The following is a 14832-nucleotide window of genomic DNA, read 5'->3' as shown; positions in this document are numbered from 1 at the left end:
ATGTAAGGCTTACTGGTCTATAATTCCCTGCTTTCTCTCTACCCCCCTTTTTAAATATTGGGGTAACATTAGCTACCCTCCAATCCACGGGTACTGTTCCCGAGTCAATGGAGTTCCGGAAGATGATCCTTAGAGCATCTGCTATCTCCAGGGCCACCTCCTTAAGTACCCTAGGATGTAGTTTATCAGGCCCCGGGGATTTGTCGGCCTTCAGTCCCCTCAACTTACCCAACACCATATCCCTAGAGATACTAATTTCTGTCAGCTCCTCCCTCTCATTAGTCCCTATGTTTGCCGATATTCCTGGGAGGTTATTTGTGTCCTCCTTTGTGAATACAGAACCAAAGTATGAGTTTAATTGGTCTGCCATTTCCTTATTCTCCATTATATATTCTCCCGAATCGGACTGCAAGGGACCGACTTGGGATTTTACCAGTCTTTTCCTCCTGATTGTGTGACCATTCCAAGTGATGACCCCACTGCTCCCATTGTGTGACCATTCCAAGTGAGGTCATCACTTGCAATGTTCACACAATGGGAGCAGTGAGGTCATCACTTGGAATGGTCACACAATGGGAGCAGTGGGGTCATCACTTGGAATGGTCACACAATGGGAGCAGTGAGGTCATCACTTGGAATGGTCACACAATGGGAGCAGTGACATCATCACTTGGAATGGTCACACAATGGGAGCAGTGAGGTCATCACTTGGACTGGTCACACAATGGGAGCAGCGAGGTCATCACTTGGAATGGTCATACAATGGGAGCAGTGAGGTCATCACTTGGAATGGTCACACAATGGGAGCAGTGACATCACTTGGAATGGTCACACAATGGGAGCAGCGAGGTCATCACTTGGAATGGTCACACAATGGGAGCAGTGAGGTCATCACTTGGAATGGTCACACAATGGGAGCAGTGAGGTCATCACTTGGAATGGTCACACAATGGGAGCAGCGAGGTCATCACTTGGAATGGTCACACAATGGGAGCAGTGAGGTCATCACTTGGAATGGTCACACAATGGGAGCAGTGACGTCATCACTTGGAATGGTCACACAATGGGAGCAGTGAGGTCATCACTTGGAATGGTCACACAATGGGAGCAGTGAGGTCATCACTTGGACTGTTCACACAATGGGAGCAGTGAGGTCATCACTTGGAATGGTCACACAATGGGAGCAGTGACGTCATCACTTGGAATGGTCACACAATGGGAACAGTGAGGTCATCACTTGGAATGGTCACACAATGGGAGCAGTGAGGTCATCACTTGGACTGTTCACACAATGGGAGCAGTGAGGTCATCACTTGGAATGGTCACACAATGGGAGCAGTGACGTCATCACTTGGAATGGTCACACAATGGGAACAGTGAGGTCATCACTTGGAATGGTCACACAATGGGAGCAGTGAGGTCATCACTTGGACTGTTCACACAATGGGAGCAGTGAGGTCATCACTTGGAATGGTCACACAATGGGAGCAGTGAGGTCATCACTTGGACTGTTCACACTTCCACACTCAGTCCGCGTCTTGTTCCCCGCAGTAACTCCAGCTGTTTTTTTCCGGATGAACTGAACTGATTCCCCCTCAGCCTGAAGCAGATTAAAGATTAAACAGGAAATAAACAGATTGAACAACAGTGTAAATAACCGCGAGACTGGGGGTAATATTTCAATAATAATTACAGACAAATATTACCCAGAAAAGTGACTGAATCCCATTGATATTTAATTTATTACATTAAACATTAACACAAACACTCACTCGATCCGCTCCAGACTCCTGCAGGTCAGTATGAGGCGGCGGAGAGCGGGGACAGATCGGTCTGTGAAGGAGTTTCCTCCCAGGTTCAGATCCGTCAGTGAGCGGTTTGTACTGAGAGCGGAGGCGAGATCCTCGGCACAAGAATCTGTGAGACCGTTAGCGACCAGCCTGGGGATCAGAGAGAGAAATAACAGGAATCAGAGTAAATCCCCAGAGTTTATTAATAACACTATTACTGATACTAATAATAATGTTCAGTGTCAGACATCCAGTTATTATAAACACAATCTCACACAGTCTGGTACTTACCCCAGTCTCTGTATTTTACAGTCCGGGTTCCTCAGAGCCACAGACAGTAGTTTCACTCCTGAATCTCCCAGTTTATTATAACTCAGGCTCAGATCCGTCAGTGAGCGGTTTGTACTGAGAGCGGAGGCGAGATCCTCGACACAAGAATCTGTGAGACCGACACCACCCAGCCTGGGGATCAGAGAGAGAAATAACAGGAATCAGAGTCAATCCCCAGAGTTTATTAATAACACTATTACTGATACTAATAATAATGTTCAGTGTCAGACATCCAGTTATTATAAACACAATCTCACACAGTCTGGTACTTACTCCAGTCTCTGTATTTTACAGTCCGGGTTCCTCAGAGCCACAGACAGTAGTTTCACTCCTGAATCTCCCAGTTTATTATGACTCAGGTCCAGATCCCTCAGTGAGCGGTTTGTACTGAGAGCGGAGGCGAGATCCTCGACACAAGAATCTGTGAGACCGACAGACCATAGCCTGGGGATCAGAGAGAGAAATAACAGGAATCAGAGTAAATCCCCAGAGTTTATTAATAACACTATTACTGATACTAATAATAATGTTCAGTGTCAGACATCCAGTTATTATAAACACAATCTCACACAGTCTGGTACTTACCGCAGTGTCTGTATTTTACAGTCCGGGTTCCTCAGAGCCACAGACAATAGTTTCACTCCTGAATCTCCCAGTTCATTATAACCCAGGTCCAGATCCGTCAGTGAGCGGTTTGTACTGAGAGCGGAGGCGAGATCCTCGGCACAAGAATCTGTGAGACCGACATCACCCAGCCTGGGGATCAGAGAGAGAAATAACAGGAATCAGAGTAAATCCCCAGAGTTTATTAATAACACTATTACTGATACTAATAATAATGTTCAGTGTCAGACATCCAGTTATTATAAACACAATCTCACAGAGTCTGGTACTTACCCCAGTCTCTGTATTTTACAGTCCGGGTTCCTCAGAGCCACAGACAGTAGTTTCACTCCTGAATCTCCCAGTTTATTGCCATTCAGACTAAAAACAAACAGAGAGAGAGAAACAAACTGAATCAAAGTCCGGATCTGATATACTTTTCTCTCTGGGATATTACAGCAATCACTGAAAGTACTTCAGGAAATTAATAACCCGCTTTTCCCCGTCGGCAACGGTCGGCGGGGCTGGGGCTGGTGGAGGGTCGGGCGGGGGCCTGGGTCGGGGGAGGGTCGGGCGGGGGCCTGGGTCGGGGGAGGGTCGGGCGGGGGCCGGTGGAGGGTCGGGCGGGGGTCAGGGTGGGGTTGGTGTTGGGTGCGGCCGGGGTCGGGGGAGGGTTGGGAGTTTCGGGGCCGGCAGAGGGTCAGGTGGGTCCAGGGTCGGCAGAGGGTCGGGCGGGGCCGGGGTCGGGCGGGGGCAGGGTCGGGCCGGGGCCGGCAGAGGGTCGGGCGGGGCCGGGCTGGGGCAGGGTCAGGCGGGGCCGGCGGAGGGTCGGCAGAGGGTTGGGCGGGGCCCGGGGCAGGGTCGGGCGGAGGGTCGGGCCGGCGGAGGGTCGGGCAGGGCCGGGGTCAGCGGAGGGTCGGGCGGGGCCGGGGCAGGGTCGGGCGGGGCTGGCGGAGGGTCGGCAGAGGGTCGGGCGGGGCCCGGGGCAGGGTCGGGCGGAGGGTCGGGCAGGGCCGGGGTTGGGCCGGCGGAGGGTCGGGCGGGGCCGGGTCAGGTCGCCGGAGGGTCGGGCGGGGCTGGGGTCGGCGGAGGATCGGGTGGGGCCGGCGGTGGGGCCGGCGGAGGGTCGGGGGAGGGTCGGTTGAGGTCGGTGGAGGGTCGGGGGCGGGTCGGGTGTGTCCGGGGTCGGGGGTCGCGGCCTCACTCTGGGGAATTGGGGGAAGCGGGTTTGATGACACACATTGACTTTGCCCATTGTGCTCTGTGTTCTACAGTATTGAGGTTCTACAAACACTGACATCAGCACAGAGGAGCTCGGCTGCACCCAGGCTCTCCCAGAACTCCCTCTAGATGATTATGGAGGGAGCCACAGCCCGCAGGGAGGTTCTCGTCTCTTCCAAGGAGCGGAAGAGACCAACACAGCCTGGGTGCACATTGCACCGTGGGGCTCAAGAAGGGATGTCATCGGGAGGACCAGCCTGCAGTGACACAAACCTTTCAATGATCTCAGTAGATCACAAAACGTTACTGCAAAGCCTCACTTAACCTCATCCGGCTGTGCCTCTCATCACATCCCCATCACTCTGCCTTCCCCACCCTACTCCTGAACATCCTTACTCTCACCAACTTACCCTGCACCTCCACCCATCTCTCTCTATATTATCACATCCCCATCACTCTGCCTTCCCCACCCTACTCCTGAACATCCTTACTCTCACCAACTTACCTTGCACCTCCACCCATCTCTCTCTATATTATCACATCCCCATCGCTCTGCCTTCCCCACCCTACTCCTGAACATCCTTACTCTCACCAACTTACCCTGCACCTCCACCCATCTCTCTCTATATTATCACATCCCCATCACTCTGCCTTCCCCACCCTACTCCTGAACATCCTTACTCTCACCAACTTACCCTGCACCTCCACCCATCTCTCTCTATATTATCACATCCCCATCACTCTGCCTTCCCCACCCTACTCCTGAACATCCTTACTCTCACCAACTTACCCTGCACCTCCCCCCATCTCTCTCTATATTATCACATCCCCATCACTCTGCCTTCCCCACCCTACTCCTGAACATCCTTACTCTCACCAACTTACCCTGTACCTCCACCCATCTCTCTCTATATTATCACATCCCCATCACTCTGCCTTCCCCACCCTACTCCTGAACATCCTTACTCTCACCAACTTACCCTGCACCTCCACCCATCTCTCTCTATATTATCACATCCCCATCACTCTGCCTTCCCCACCCTTCTCCTGAACATCCTTACTCTCACCAACTTACCCTGCACCTCCACCCATCTCTCTCTATATTATCACATCCTCATCACTCTGCCTTCCCCACCCTACTCCTGAACATCCTTACTCTCACCAACTTACCCTGCACCTCCACCCATCTCTCTCTATATTATCACATCCCCATCACTCTGCCTTCCCCACCCTACTCCTGAACATCCTTACTCTCACCACCTTACCCTGCACCTCCACCCATCTCTCTCTATATTATCACATCCCCATCACTCTGCCTTCCCCACCCTACTCCTGAACATCCTTACTCTCACCAACTTACCCAGCACCTCCACCCATCTCTCTCTATATTATCACATCCCCATCACTCTGCCTTCCCCACCCTACTCCTGAACATCCTTACTCTCACCAACTTACCCTGCACCTCCACCCATCTCTCTCTATATTATCACATCCCCATCACTCTGCCTTCCCCACCCTACTCCTGAACATCCTTACTCTCACCAACTTACCCTGCACCTCCACCCATCTCTCTCTATATTATCACATCCCCATCGCTCTGCCTTCCCCACCCTACTCCTGAACATCCTTACTCTCACCAACTTACCCTGCACCTCCACCCATCTCTCTCTATATTATCACATCCCCATCACTCTGCCTTCCCCACCCTACTCCTGAACATCCTTACTCTCACCAACTTACCTTGCACCTCCACCCATCTCTCTCTATATTATCACATCCCCATCTCACGAGCCACCCGTCACACTCACCCTAGTCCAATCATACCAACTAACAACACACAAGGATAGGCAATTGTGTGTTTTAGCCAATGTTCATGTGAAGTTTCTGTTAATGTGGTGTCAAACATTGAAATCTTTATTTTCAACACTTTCCGTTCTTCGAAAGATTTGTGTACATGTTTGGAAGTGGCTTAGTGAGTTGCAGTGAATGGTGAGACATAACGGTAGCCCCCGCAATGCTGATGAGTGTGACAGGAATGGTTTGGGCATTGTAGGGATGCTTTGTGTTGTTGGTGTGGGCTGGTGTTAACCTGGCGCATCATGTGTCATCCAGGGCGAGCAGCACCAAGTGAAGAAATTCTGGCCATGGTGAGGCCATCTCTGGTGACCCGGTCAGCAATGTGGCTGGGTGTTGATGCCCTCTGTGCGGTGCAGCATCAGGACTTGTGGAGAAGGTTGGTGTTGTTGTTGGTGCTGCTGGTGTGCCTGGTGCTGCTGGTGTTGGGGCTGATCGTGGTGAGACTCTGAGGCCCAAGGTGAGACAGTATAAACCAGACCCATGCTGGTGTAATAGATGGCAGGTGAACTTGAGATATCAGAAGCTATCTGTTAACGGTGAGAGAGGTTGTTCCAATGAGGTGACACTGGATAGAGAGTTTGCTCCAAACACTTGCAACCTGCATAAAGCTCAATCTGTCTTCCAAATGCAGTAAGCAACAGCTTTTGAGCTTGGAAAGTGAACAACTGTGAGATGGGAGCTTTTATAGCACATTTCCAGCTGTCAAGTAATGAAATGATTCCATGGCCTTTCAAATCCCGCCCTGGTTACCTGACGTGATCCCCGAGCAGCGTGGACCACAGGAACATAGGGTCTGATGAAAGGGAGGAACTGAAAGAAATCAGTATTTGTCGGGAAATGGTGTTAGGGAAATTGATGGGATTGAAGGCCGATAAATCCCCAGGGCCTGATAATCTACATCCTAGGGTACTTAAGGAAGTGGCCCTAGAAATAGTAGATGCATTGCTGATCATCTGCCAACATTTGATGGAATCTGGAACAGTACCCATGGATTGGAGGGTAGCTAATGTTACCCCACTGTTCAAAAAAGGTGGTAGAGAGAAAACAGGGAATTACATCGGTAAGCCTGACATCGGTTGTGAGGAAAATGCTAGAGTCCATTATAAAAGATGTAATAGCAGAGCACTTGGAAAACAGTGACAGGATCGGACAAAGTCAACATGGATTTACAAAAGGTAAATCGTGCTTGAATAATCTACTGGAATTTTTTGAGGATGTAACTAGTAAAATAGATAAGGGAGAACCAGTGGATGTGGTGTATTTGGACTTTCAGAAAGCTTTCGATAAGGTCCCACATGAGAGATTAGCGTGTAAAGTTAAGGCACATGGGATTGGGGGCAAGGTGTTGACTTGGATAGAGAACTGGTTGGCAGATAGAAAGCAAAAAGAGTTGGAATAAACGGGTCTTTTTCTGAGAGGCAGGCAGTGACTAGTGGGGTACCGCAGGGATCGGTCCTTGGACCCCAGCTATTCACAATATATATTAATGATCTAGACAAGGGAACTAGATGTAATATCTCCAAATTTGCAGATGACACAAAGCTGGGTGGGCGTGTGTGTTGTGAGGAGGATGCCGAGGAACTACAGGATGATTTGGACAGGTTGGGTGATTGTATTGCATCTGCCATGCTTCTGCCCAATGTGGATGAATGTGAGGTTATCCACTTTGGTGTCAAAAACAGGAAGGCAGATTATTATCTGAATGGCAATAGATTGGGAGAAGGGGAAGTGCAATGAGACCTGGGTGTCCTTGTGCACCAGTCGCTGAAGGTAAGCATGCAGGTACAGCAGGCGGTTAAGAAGGCAAATGGCATGTTGGCCTTCATAGTGAGAGGGTTTGAGTACAGGAACAAGGATGTCTTGCTGCAGTTGTACAGGGCCTTGGTGAGACCACACCTTGAGTACTGTGTGCAGTTTTGGTCACCTCATCTGAGGAAGGATATTCTTGCCATGGAAGGAGTTCAGCGAAGATTCACCAGACTGATACCTGGGATGGCAGGAATGACGTATGAAGAGAAATTGGGTCGATTGGGCTTGTACTCGCTGGAGTTTAGAAGAATGAGAGGGGATCTCATTGAAATTTATAAAATTCTAACAGGACTAGTCAGACTAGATGCAGGAAGGATGTTCCCGATGGCGGGGGAGTCCATAACCAGGGGTCACAGTCTAAGGATAAGGGGTAGACCTTTTAGGACAGAAATGAGGAGGAATTTCTTCACCCAGAGTGTGGTGAACCTGTGGAATTCTCTACCACAGAAGGCAGCAGAGGCCAATTCATTAAATATATTCAAGAAGGAGTTGGATATATTTCTTAAGGCTAAAGGGATCAAGGGGTATGGGGAGAAAGCAGGGACAGGGTACTGAATTTGGATGATCAGCCATGATCGCATTGAATGGCGGAGCAGGCTCCAGGGGCCAATTGGCCTACTCCTGCTCCTATCTTCTATGTTTCTATGTAAACTCTGAAGGCGAGCTGAAAATAGTTGTTACTGTAATCCTCTGTTAACAAGGTTATAATGACCTGAATTGCCTCCCCCGCCGCTACGTGTCGGGTCTGCTCTGCTCTGACAGACCCGACATTTGGGAAAGGCACGTGGTGGCGGGTTGACAACGGGGTCCCGAACCGCTGGGGAAAAATCCATTTTCCCACCCGACCCGCCACTGATCGCGCCCGCTGACCCCTGCGAAATTCCCCCCTCACTGGGAATGTATCTCACTCTGTCCAACTGCCCATATATTCAGGGACTGTCCGTTAATGTATTTATTAAATAAAGTGCTGTCTGTGTGAAGCCTTTAAATGTCCCTCAGTCCGGTCTCATTCCCTGATGATCAGAATTACCCTCCTGGAGCTCAGTGACCGGCCTCATCATGTTTGGAGAAACTTGTCTCAGTTCTGCTGCTCCTTAAATCCCGGATTTTATGGGAATCGGTCGATTTTTTCAGAATTAAATGATAAAGCGGTGATTCCCTGTGCTTTATACTCTGTACATTATATTAATCTGTATATCATCTCGGGGTGAGTTATATTGTGAAACGCTCACTGCTGCTGTAAAATCCGCCCCCCAGGATTTTATATAAGGAGAATTAATTCTGAAATAAAAACAGGAAATGCTGGAAATACCCAGCAGGTCAGGCAGCATCTATAGAGAGAGAAACAGAGTTAATGTTTCAGGACAAGGACCCCTCGTCAGAACTGGAACAAGTTACAGATGTCACAGATGTTTAAGCAAGTGTCGGGGCCGGGAAAGGTGGGGGGAGCGGAGGACAGAACAAAAGGGAAGGTCTGTGATAGGGTGGAAGACAGGAGAGATTAAATGTGGAGGCTGGTGGGGTGAAAGGTGAAGACAAGGGGAACCTATCGTGGTTCTGGGAGGGAGGGGCAGGGGTGAGAGCAGAAGTGCGGGAAACAGAACAGACACGGTCAAGAGCCGCGTCAACCACGGTAGAGGGGAATCCTCGGTTGAGGGAAAAGGAAGACATGTCGGAAGCACTGGATGGAACGTGGCATCATCAGAAAAACTGGGAGAATGGGCCAGCGTCCTTACAGGAAGTGAGGTGGGAGGAAGTGTATTCCAGGTAGCTGTGGGAGTCAGAGGGCTTATAGTGAATGTTTGTCAATAGCAGCAAGAGAGTTTATTCTGTCCCGTTACAAGTTTTAAATGTCCCTGTGCTCCTAGTTTATAGGGGAGGGGAATCTCTCACTTTATTCCCATTATTAAACTGGCTCTACATTTATTTCGGGGTAACTGGCCCGACAGTTTTTGGGGAATTTTTGAAGTTCCCTCCCCGAGCGGGGCCTCACACACAGGGGGCAGATTATGGGGTATTCTCGGGTTCACTGCCCCCGGTTTACCCAGGAGCCGCCCGCTGTGTGCGAGGCCCCACCGCTGGCTGGTGTGTGTCTGTACTCCGGCTAGATTGGAACCTTTTCACCGGCAGGTTTAAGATCCTGAATATCAATCTTTACTCAATGTTCAGGACTGTGAATAATTGTAAACATTTACAGCTGAAAGAATTCCCAATTCCCCAATATTCCCAATCCAGGAAACTACCCCCTCGACAGGACACACTCTGCACGGTATTGGAGTAAATATCGAACTGTTAGTGATTTAAACTCGGGTTTCTCTCCTGTTTCTAGTTGAAATGGTGGATGTGGAAAATATTTTACATTAATTTTATCTTTACTGCCAGATTCTATTTTATGTTTATCTTCCGCTATCCAGTCTTATTAAATGTGACTTATTGTAATTATCAGACTCTCAGTGACCTGTATCTGCTGATCCGATAAAGACTGTAAAATCCCTACTTGTTCACAAGGATCCATTTTAGATTCTCCAGTCCTTAGGGAATTACTGACCGATCATATTATTATTGGTCATATTTGTGTTGAATCCGCTTCTCCCTGGTTTAACTGAACTGTTTGTTTCCCTACATTACGGAGCAACAACACAATCCGTGACTGTTCTACAATTCACCCAACAGTTAGAGACAAATAAACAGTTACCTCAACACCCGGCATTTGTGCAGTACGGGTCCCAGCCGCTGGAGTCCTTCACACTGAATGGAGCAGTCTCCTAGATCGAGGTCTTTTATTGTATCACAGAGTCCAATGATGTGAAACAGGACCGCACAGTCAATCGGGGTCAATGTCAATCTATTAAATGTAAGTGTTTCCACAGATCCCACTGTTTGCCGAGCCAGTGCTTTATTCTGAGACTCAAACAGGTAGTGGAATGTGTTCAGGAGGTCCCTTTGACCAGTTTCACTCCCTGTGTCTCCAATCTGTCCTTCAATCTTCTCCTTCACCCAGTCAATCACTCGGCAGGTGGTTTGATGAAGAAATCGACCCAGAAACTCCTCCAGGGGCCGAGCTGCCTGTGGGGAGGAGAGACCAGCAACAAAACGGAGAAATATCTCAAATCGCCCATCTTCCTTGCTGTGGGCTTCTCTGAGGAGTTTCAGGATGTCCCCAGGATCTGGAGTCAGGAATTGTGCGAGTGCGGCTACAAACTCTTGGATGGTGAGGTGTGGGAATGTGTACACCACGCTCTGGACAGAATCATCTCTCTCCAGAAGTTCCATCATGAACCCAGACAGGAACTGGGAAGGTTGTAGATTGTACTTGATCAAATCTCCATTTCCAAACACAATCTTCTTCTCGGAGACTCCTGTGAAGGCCATCTCACCAAGCTTCAGTAACACATCACGGGGGCTTGCAATCTCTCGGCCATGGTTTTTCAGAATGTTGTAAATATAGTAGGAATATAGTTGGGTGATGGTCTTGGGAACTCGCTGCTGATTCCTGTCTCTTTGTGTAAAGAAGGGGCCCAGTGACAGACCGAGGATCAAGCAGTAGGAAGGGTTGTAGCACATTGTGTACAGGATCTCGTTCTCCTCCACGTGTTTGAAAACAGCTGCTGCCACCGTCTGATCTTCAAAAAACTTGTTGAAATATTCCTTCCGTTCTTCACCAACAAATCCCAGGATTTCAGCCCAGACACTGATCTCAGCCTTTTCCAATAAATGTAATGCAGTGGGGCGGCTGGTCACTAGCACTGAACATCCTGGGAGCAGCTTGTGCTGTATTAAACTGTACACAATGTCAGACACTTCACACCAGTCTTCAGGATCTGTGCACCTGTGCTGAGGTTCAGTATTTCTCCGATTGTCAGCAAAATCGATCCTGTCCTTGAATTCATCCAAACCATCGAATATAAACAGCAATCCCTTTGGGTTCTTCCAGAGCTCCCTAAGAATATTCCCAAAGTAAGGATACTGATCCAGTATCAGATTCCTCAGGTTTATTCTACAATTAATAGCGTTCAAATCCCGGAATTTAAAGCTGAAAACAAATTGAAAGTTTGGGTATATTTTCCCAGTGGCCCAGTCATGAACAATCTTTTGTATCATTGTTGTTTTTCCAATCCCCGGGACTCCGCTCACTGCTCCTGAACTCCCAGATTTGGATTCTCTCTGGGAAAAACTGCTGTGGAACAATTGATCAGTTCGGATTTTCTCCAGCACTCCCCGGAGATGTTGTTTTCTCCACTCTTCATGGTCTCGGCCTCTTGCCAGCAGTTCATGTTCTACAAGTGTCCGATCTCGAACAGTAGAAATGATCGTTAGTTCAGCGTATCGATCAACCAGCTGGAAAATCTTAACCTTCTCCTTTATTAGGATCGTGTTCACTCTCAGTGTTTCAGTTTGTACCCGGAGTGTTTCCTTGTGTTTCTGCTGAACATCTTCAATTAGAACAAACAGAAAGTGGTTTCAATGTTAGTTGTATTGACAAAAAACAACTTCTCAATAACATTGAATGTTCAGTAAAATATTGCACGGTTTAATTCACAGCTTCAATAGACGTGCGTGTAGAAATTAAATCTCAGTTAATGGAAACCTCGCTTGAAAGTGAACAATGGGCGAGAAAAGTTTCAAATCCTCACTTGATTCTAATATTCACTGAACATGGAGGTTTCAATGAAGGTGATATTTTCCCTCTGATGGTTAATACTCTCCGGCCTGTGCTGTGCTTTAGAAATCACATTACAAATCCACACATGATCCTGTTTATATGACAGTAGAAGTTCTAGTGGATCAAACTCTGAAACCGTCAGTGGTGATTCCCTTCTGAAGCAATGGAAAACGGGATTGATCGCTCACCGAGAGGGACAATGTGCAGAAGACCCGCCGTTAGTGTATCAGACCGTGGGCTGGTTATCTGTGTTAGTGTGTACACTGGGAGAGGGACAGACTGTGAATGGACAGAACTTGCACTGTTACTGTATCAGACCGTGGGCAGGTTATCTGGGTTAGTGTGTACACTGGGAGAGGGACAGACTGTGAATGGACAGAACTTGCACTGTTACTGTATCAGACCGTGGGCAGGTTATCTGGGTTAGTGTGTACACTGGGAGAGGGACAGACTGTGAATGGTCAGAACTTGCACTGTTACTGTATCAGACCGTGGGCAGGTTATCTGGGTTAGTGTGTACACTGGGAGAGGGACAGACTGTGAATGGACAGAACTTGCACTGTTACTGTATCAGACCGTGGGCAGGTTATCTGGGTTAGTGTGTACACTGGGAGAGGGACAGACTGTGAATGGACAGAACTTGCACTGTTACTGTATCAGACCGTGGGCAGGTTATCTGGGTTAGTGTGTACACTGGGAGAGGGGCAGACTGTGAATGGACAGAACTTGCACTGTTACTGTATCGGACCCTGGGCAGGTTATCTGGGTTAGTGTGTACACTGGGAGAGGGACAGACTGTGAATGGACAGAACTTGCACTGTTACTGTATCAGACCGTGGGCTGGTTATCTGGGTTAGTGTGTACACTGGGAGAGGGGCAGACTGTGAATGGACAGAACTTGCACTGTTACTGTATCAGACCGTGGGCAGGTTATCTGGGTTAGTGTGTACACTGGGAGAGGGACAGACTGTGAATGGACAGAACTTGCACTGTTACTGTATCAGACCGTGGGCTGGTTATCTGGGTTAGTGTGTACACTGGGAGAGGGACAGACTGTGAATGGACAGAACTTGCACTGTTACTGTATCAGACCGTGGGCAGGTTATCTGTGTTAGTGTGTACACTGGGAGAGGGACAGACTGTGAATGGACAGAACTTGCACTGTTAGTGTATCAGACCGTGGGCTGGTTATCTGGGTTAGTGTGTACACTGGGAGAGGGACAGACTGTGAATGGACAGAACTTGCACTGTTAATGTATCAGACCGTGGGCAGGTTATCTGGGTTAGTGTGTACACTGGGGGAGGGACAGACTGTGAATGGACAGAACTTGCACTGTTACTGTATCAGACCGTGGGCAGGTTATCTGGGTTAGTGTGTACACTGGGAGAGGGACAGACTGTGAATGGACAGAACTTGCACTGTTACTGTATCAGACCGTGGGCAGGTTATCTGGGTTAGTGTGTACACTGGGAGAGGGACAGACTGTGAATGGACAGAACTTGCACTGTTACTGTATCAGACCGTGGGCTGGTTATCTGGGTTAGTGTGTTCACTGGGAGAGGGACAGACTGTGAATGGACAGAACTTGCACTGTTACTGTATCAGACCGTGGGCAGGTTATCTGGGTTAGTGTGTACACTGGGAGAGGGACAGACTGTGAATGGACAGAACTTGCACTGTTACTGTATCAGACCGTGGGCAGGTTATCTGGGTTAGTGTGTACACGGGGAGAGGGACAGACTGTGAATGGACAGAACTTGCACTGTTACTGTATCAGACCGTGGGCAGGTTATCTGGGTTAGTGTGTACACTGGGAGAGGGACAGACTGTGAATGGACAGAACTTGCACTGTTACTGTATCAGACCGTGGGCTGGTTATCTGGGTTAGTGTGTACACTGGGAGAGGGACAGACTGTGAATGGACAGAACTTGCACTGTTACTGTATCAGACCGTGGGCAGGTTATCTGGGTTAGTGTACACACTGGGAGAGGGACAGACTGTGAATGGACAGAACTTGCACTGTTACTGTATCAGACCGTGGGCAGGTTATCTGGGTTAGTGTGTACACTGGGAGAGGGACAGACTGTGAATGGACAGAACTTGCACTGTTACTGTATCAGACCGTGGGCTGGTTATCTGTGTTAGTGTGTACACTGGGAGAGGGACAGACTGTGAATGGACAGAACTTGCACTGTAACTGTATCAGACCGTGGGCAGGTTATCTGGGTTAGTGTGTACACGGGGAGAGGGACAGACTGTGAATGGACAGAACTTGCACTGTTACTGTATCAGACCGTGGGCAGGTTATCTGGGTTAGTGCGTACACTGGGAGAGGGACAGACAGTGAATGGACAGAACTTGCACTGTTACTGTATCAGACCGTGGGCAGGTTATCTGTGTTAGTGTGTACACTGGGAGAGGGACAGACTGTGAATGGACAGAACTTGCACTGTTACTGTATCAGACCGTGGGCAGGTTATCTGGGTTAGTGTGTACACTGGGAGAGGGACAGACTGTGAATGGACAGAACTTGCACTGTTACTGTATCAGACCGTTT

The 14832-nt window shown here is 48.8% G+C and overlaps 1 protein-coding gene across 4 annotated transcripts in view; it reads right to left on the bottom strand.

The window, feature by feature from the left end:
* Positions 1 to 754: 754 nt before the first annotated feature.
* The window catches only part of LOC147083141 (NACHT, LRR and PYD domains-containing protein 3-like), a 60802-nt gene continuing 46724 nt past the window's right edge, over positions 755 to 14832 (bottom strand). Inside the window, exons 5-11 of one of the 4 annotated variants that reach the window (XM_085980223.1) lie at positions 10306 to 12043; positions 3018 to 3104; positions 2706 to 2876; positions 2394 to 2564; positions 2082 to 2252; positions 1773 to 1940; positions 755 to 1600 (exon numbers count right to left, since the gene is read on the bottom strand). In XM_085980223.1, the coding sequence (XP_085836349.1) occupies positions 1513 to 1600; positions 1773 to 1940; positions 2082 to 2252; positions 2394 to 2564; positions 2706 to 2876; positions 3018 to 3104; positions 10306 to 12043 (2594 nt within the window). In that variant the 3' untranslated portion in view covers positions 755 to 1512. The remainder of the gene's footprint in view (positions 1601 to 1772; positions 1941 to 2081; positions 2253 to 2393; positions 2565 to 2705; positions 2877 to 3017; positions 3105 to 10305; positions 12044 to 14832) is intronic. The other 3 variants (XM_085980225.1, XM_085980224.1, XM_085980226.1) reach the window with 3 other exon arrangements.

The sequence above is a fragment of the Somniosus microcephalus genome, unplaced genomic scaffold, assembly GCF_052327205.1.
Source record: "Somniosus microcephalus isolate GS21.2 unplaced genomic scaffold, FLI_Smic_1.0 scaffold71, whole genome shotgun sequence".
Lineage (NCBI taxonomy): Eukaryota > Metazoa > Chordata > Chondrichthyes > Squaliformes > Somniosidae > Somniosus > Somniosus microcephalus.
Note: the sequence above shows the minus strand (reverse complement) of the source record. Positions and strands in the feature narration are given on the sequence as shown.